The following is a 6298-nucleotide window of genomic DNA, read 5'->3' as shown; positions in this document are numbered from 1 at the left end:
AAATGATGGGGTTTCAATGAATAATTATAATGACTTTTTGGAGAGGCTAAAGTCAAAGGGTAATGAAGTTGTTGGTACATCTGCTAATAATGTGGTGGAATGTAAAAGGTTCACTGGTAACGATGGTGTATATCTCAAGGTTATAATAAGGTTAGTCTGACTGAAAAGTCGAAGTTGACTTGCTGGAGCTGTGACAAAACTGGCTACTTTGAATAGGAGTCGCAAAGTTATTTTTGCTAATAAATGCCAAAGAATCTGACGCGGATACGTTGTTTAAACTTTTACTTTGGTTTCAAGAGTTTTTCGGGTATATAACTGTGGGTAACATGTGGTTGGATCATCATCCCGATTGCTCATCATTCGAAGTGTCTTCAGAAATTTTCGTAGGGTTTGAACACAGATTGTAATCGTTAACATACATTTGATATTCTAACATAGTTTTGAAGTCAAAATATAGCTTGTGAAAGATGTAAGGATCTAAGAGTGATGATTTTGGTCATATCTCAAGTTGAATTTTGAGATTTCAAAATCAGAATATGTAATTAAATTTTGAATGAGTATGGTTGTTTTGATTTCTATAAAAGAATGTATATTGTTGTGAAAGTAGGGAGTATAATGGATGATTTGCTGAATCAGATTCGAAGAATGTAACATATTAATTGTGAATTTATATATCTCTCGGGTATTACCTACCCGTTAAAAAAAATTTCACAATTAATATTTTTTTTTTTTTGGGTAAAGGGTTACCCCGATGAACTTTTATTAATAAAAATAAAAGAAATTGATACAAAACATGAGGCACAGCTGCTTTAGGAAAGCCCCAAAGCCAAGCAAAACAACCATTCCTACAAAAGGACAGGCACAAAACAACCACCAAAAGAAGAAGAAAAAAACAGACTAAACTTCACTCTAGTATCCAAGCGATCTTAAACAGCTTAATGTTGCGAGTCTCTTTGAAGCGAACCGAAAAAAGCTTTAAACGAACTGAAGCATAAATCTCCCCAAATAAATCCTTAGCAGATCGTTTTTTTGAATCGAACAATCTGGAGTTCCTTTCTATCCAAATAAAATACACCGCAGCTGCGAACAAAAGCTTGGCCACAAGAGTATTTGCACTATTCTTGTCATTAGAACCCGCAATGTCATCGACTACCTTGGACCAGTCATGGCTTCTAAGTCCATGCGCATACTGTTTGACATACTCCCAAACTACTCTCGAGTAACGACAACCAAAAAAAAGATGGCTATGGGAATCTTGACATTCGAAACAAAGGGGGCATTCAAGAACCTGACCTTGTCTAATTTCCCATGTCTTTAGGTTGTCCTGAGTTTTTAGCTTTTGTTTCATAAGAAGCCAAAGAAGAAATGAATGTCTAGGAATGCTATTGGAATGCCAAACCACCTCAAACCATGGGACAATGGAACCAGCTGGACGAATTGCCTCATAAGCTTGTCTCACAGAAAATTGATGGAGTATACCTTCAGTATGTTGCCATTGTAACTCATCGCATTTTTCAGAAATAACAGGAACCTGAATCGAGTTTAGCACCGGGTATTTCACATGCCAGTTATGAGGCCACTTCCAAGATTTATCCAGAATCAAATCTTTCACTCGAGCATAACGATAGAAGCCCGCTGCATTAATGTCTCTCCAAGAAATAATATCCGTTAATGGGCCAATGTTATTCCACTTATCAAACCAAGCAAGAGCTTTTGCCCCGTCACCAATATTATACACCATGTGCTTACGAATTATATCTCTACAATTTAAGAGCTTTCTCCAACTCCAACTCGCATCCGGTCTAATTGGAGCATCCCAAAAAGAGTAATTGCCTATGCGATAGGCATGGACCCATTTAACCCACAAGGATTCCTTTTGGGTTAGAATACTCCATATATGAGTAGTAATGAGAGCAATATTCCAATACTTTAATCTTTTTAAACCAAGACCCCCTTCTTCTTTCGGAAGACATAGATCATCCCATTTTACCTTAGCCTTCCCCCTCTTCATTTCGCCTTGGCACCAAAGGAAGCCGCGAAGAAGCTTTTCAATATCCTTGATGATAGCTACCGGTAAAATGAAAACAGAAGCCCAATAAACCTGCATAGATGTTAACACAGAAATAATAAGTTGCACTCTCCCAGCGAAAGAAAGGAACTTGTTTTTCCAATCTTCAATCTTCCGTTTAACTCTCTCCACTAGGATTTTGCAATCTCGATACATCAAGCGAGAAGAAACTAGAGGAACACCCAAGTATCTAACAGGAAGTTGCCCTTCTTCAAACGGTAATAAATTAAGAATCGCCTCCTTTAGAACGTTATAAACATTTGCAAAGAAGGCAGTACTTTTAGGAAGGCTAAGGGTCAATCCTGAGCATGCCTTGAACTCTTCAAGGGCGTCTCTGATAACCTCTACCGAATTCAAGTCCGCAGCAGCAAAAAGAAAAAGATCATCTGCAAAACACAGGTTAATGAGTTTTAGTTGCTCACACTTCGGATGATATCTGAAGTCGTCCCCATTTGAAGCTCTTCTGATCAACATCAAAGATAACGCCTCCATAATCAACGTAAAGAGATAGGGAGATAAAGGGTCCCCTTGACGCAGCCCGCGCTTTCCCGGAAAATAATCATGCAAATCACCATTAATATTTATAGAATAAGATGCAGTAGAAACACATCTCATAATCCATTTAACCATCTTGTGGGGATAACCGAAGCCTACTAAACACTTCTTCAAAAACCCCCAATCTACCGTGTCGTACGCCTTTTGAATATCAACTTTAAAGGCACATCTCGGAACACCTCGATTAAGGTGATAATTCTTCATTATTTCCTGGGTAAGAAGAATGTTATCCGAGATCCTTCTTCCAGGCACAAAAGCTAACTGATTATCACTCACAATTTCATCCAAGCTAATTTTAATTCTATTGGAAATGACTTTACTGATACACTTATATAAAACATTACAACAAGATATAGGACGGAACTCGGTCACCTTCGTGGGGGTTTGAACTTTCGGAATTAAGCTGATAATAGTATGGTTGATCTCTTTCAAAAGTCTACCATTGTGGAAGAAGTCTTTCACAGCTTGAACCACATCATCGCCAATAATATCCCAAGCTTGTTTAAAAAACGCCGCAGAGTAGCCATCAGGGCCCGGGGATTTTGAGTCATTTATATCGAATATAGCCCTCCTGATTTCTTCTGTCGTCACCTCAGTAACCATCTTTGCAGCTGTATCTGTACCAATTCTTTTTGTAAACAGAGTCGAAGGGTTCACAATCGGGCTACCAGTCATCCTCGAGCCCAAGAACTTTTTGAAATGATGTGTAATAATTGTACAAACTTCTCGACCTTCAACTATCGTCCCTTCTGGATTTTGAATAGCATGGATTTTTCCACGATGGTTCCGCCCTTTAACCACATTATGAAAATACCTTGAGTTACTATCGCCAACACGCAACCATTCAATTTTTGATTTTTGCTTTAGAAAACACTCTTCTTCATATATAGCATCATTATATTTTCTGAGAGTAATGCTCTCCTGCTTTCTAACTTCTCGACTCTCTGGATTTTTATCGAGCTTCGCTTGCACCTCATCAAGGTCTTTCCTTAAATTAATAACATTTTCATGTAAATTTCCCTTGCTCCACATTAGTTTTCTCACTTCTTTCTTTAAAAGACGAAGCCGTTTTGTGATTCGAAACATCATGTGACCTTGAAAATCCACCTTCCAGCCTTCGGTTACCGTTTCTTTAAACTTTTTATGCTCGGTTATGTAATTACTAAACTTGAATGGTTTAGGCTTATTCTTGTGGTTCTGTGCAAATTTCAAAATGGCGGGGCAATGGTCCGAGGTACGATAAGCCTGAAACAATACATAAGCATCAGTGAATTTATCAATAAAAGAGTCATTAGCCATAACACGATCAATTTTCTTCAACAACCCCACTTCCGCGTTAGGCCTTTGATTCCAAGTGTAATGGAAACCCGAATGATTAACGTCAACCATATGCACTTTATCAACACATTCTTGAAATTCTCTCATGGCTATGGTTATTTTAGAGCTACCCATGGAAGAGTCTTCTAAGGTCAGAGAAACGTTGAAGTCTCCCATCATAATCCAAGGATTTCCGTTGATGAAACGGTTATGCATTTCCAATTCCCTCCAAAGAGGTCTTCGCTGTGCGTACTGGTTAGCCGCATAAATGAACGATATAAAAAAATTCTGATCATCTTCTATCGACCGTACTTGACAGTGAATAGCTTGATCAGAGACCGCAAGAATCATAAGCTGCACCACATCCACATCCCAACCAATTATGATACGTGTACCTCGATTACAGACGCTGCTATTTGAAGACCAGTTCCATCTCGGGAATACCGAACTACAAATCCTATTTAGCTTTTTGATAGAAACATGAGATTCAAGAATGGCACAAATGCTAAGCTTATTACTCGAAACTACATCTTGAACCTCACTTTGTTTAGGGAGGCGGTTCAACCCCCTTATATTCCATGAGGCGATATTAACCATTAAAACCGTCCAAACCGGGAGTGCTTGCCCCCTCAGAATATTTTTTCGATGCCATAAACTTTGCCATTTCATCGTTTCCTGGTTCCACCTCCATCTGATCCTGGTCCTTCTCAGTTTGCAACTTAATTTCTTTATCTTCTTCATTACAGCTATTCAAAACTTCAAAAGGATTCGTTACCTTTTTCCTTCCTGCATTGGTAGTACTTGGCTTACTGATGTCTGCTCCATTTTTGTTCTTGGGCCTATAAACAAATTTAGATTTAGCATTATTCAAAATAATCCCAGCAGCCCCATTCTTCTTCCCAATGTTTTTATTTGTTACTTGTATGAATCCATCATTTATTTTCACCACAGTATTTGCGTCAACTGGAACTGCCTTCGGGCATTGAGCATCTCGATGACCAAACACTTTACAACAAGAGCATCTCGGCGGTTTCCATTCATATTCGATTCTAATTTCGTCTATAGTTGTGTTATTAGTCAATCGATTTGGGATTCCCACCGTCAACCTGTCCTTCAGTCCAAGCTCGGCCCCAACCTCAATCATAGCCCTAGCAAAATTAGGTCTTCCCCACGACTCCACACACATAGTAGTTGTGTAGGAATCAAGCATGATTGGCTTGCCAATCTTTGAAGCAATAACACTTAACCCTACCTCCGTGTAGGCCGCTAACGGTATATCGAATAATTTCACCCAAATGGGGGCCCTCGTAAGATCTTCTTTAGACAACGAAACATCCGGAGACCAAGTATTAAGGATTATCGGGCTGTTACGTATCATCCAAGGGCCTCCTTCCATCACATCTAACATACCTTGCTCAGATTCGAACTTAAAAAAATAGAATCCCTTAGCATTCATCATCATTTTTTCAATACCAAATTTTTTCCATGTGTTCATAACATAGTATTTCACGACAGGGAAAGGTAATCTCTGCCCGAGAAAATATCCATAAAGAGTATGTTTATATCTATCTGATGCCTCAAGAACAGATTCTATTGGTATTACCACATCCACACCATCATGTTTTTCAGATTCAATGTAACGAAAGTTTACCTTCTTTTTAGCATTAGAAGCACCTGCAGCACTAAGGTAAGATTTACCCGGAGGACTAGGAGTTTTCTCTTCATACTCTGGTTGTTCACCCATATCAGGTTCTGTGTTCTTGCCTCTGTCCCCTGGTATACGTGGGAATTCAGACTCATAGTCTGAGTGTATACTCCCATCCAACGATTCTTCAACCACAGTATGGATCACATTATCAGTGTTGTCTCCTTTCTTTACGTTATCCACATGCCCTTGCCCATCAAAGTTTCTAGTAACATATTCTTCTGTTAAGACGATCTTAGGGTTTACGATATTGATCTGCTCTTCCTTCCTTGATTCAATCTCAGGTGATGAATCTGAACTTTCACTTTCGGTATTCTTTCCGTTCTCATCCACCCCTATGTTGCGATTACGTAACACCCGAGACGTTGATACCTGTGTCTTTTTCTTCTTACCCATTCAGAGATCCAATTGAGAGATGAAAGAATTTTAATTGAAGAGAAGAGATCCGATGGGATCTCAGATCCGATCGGAGATCTGAGCTATGAGATCCGATCTTGAAATTGGGATATATACGGATAGCTGAGATGCGTCACAATTAATATTTTGTACAAAAGAATTTTATTACAGTCTTTATGAAAATATATATATGTATATTTTCTTCAAATATAACATAGATTTAATGAGTTAATGTTAAATTAAACTCATTTGATTTA

General features: G+C 38.6%; 1 protein-coding gene across 1 annotated transcript; it reads right to left on the bottom strand.

Moving 5' to 3' along the window:
* Window positions 1-904: 904 nt before the first annotated feature.
* Window positions 905-6041, bottom strand: LOC139841695 (uncharacterized). Its single transcript, XM_071831898.1, has 3 exons — window positions 4535-6041; window positions 4336-4397; window positions 905-4294 (listed from the first exon to the last, which is right to left on the bottom strand). The coding sequence occupies exons 1-3, from the start codon at window positions 6039-6041 to the stop codon at window positions 905-907; spliced, it is 4959 nt and encodes a 1652-aa protein (XP_071687999.1).
* Between the last annotated feature and the right edge of the window lie 257 nt (window positions 6042-6298).

This window comes from Rutidosis leptorrhynchoides, chromosome 4 (assembly GCF_046630445.1).
Source record: "Rutidosis leptorrhynchoides isolate AG116_Rl617_1_P2 chromosome 4, CSIRO_AGI_Rlap_v1, whole genome shotgun sequence".
In the NCBI taxonomy this organism is placed as follows: Eukaryota; Viridiplantae; Streptophyta; class Magnoliopsida; order Asterales; family Asteraceae; genus Rutidosis; species Rutidosis leptorrhynchoides.
This window is presented reverse-complemented; position numbering and strand designations above follow the sequence as displayed.

What these genes read in the sequence shown, in the direction of transcription:
- LOC139841695 (XM_071831898.1), bottom strand. Translation starts at nt 6,041, where the DNA reads ATGGGTAAGAAGAAAAAGACACAGGTATCAACGTCTCGGGTGTTACGT. An exon ending in CGGTTTGGACGGTTTTAATG is followed by an intron (nt 4,398 to 4,534) that starts GTTAATATCGCC and finishes AAAGCTAAATAG; the next exon opens with GATTTGTAGTTCGGTATTCC. An exon ending in TAGCAGCGTCTGTAATCGAG is followed by an intron (nt 4,295 to 4,335) that starts GTACACGTATCA and finishes GATGTGGTGCAG; the next exon opens with CTTATGATTCTTGCGGTCTC.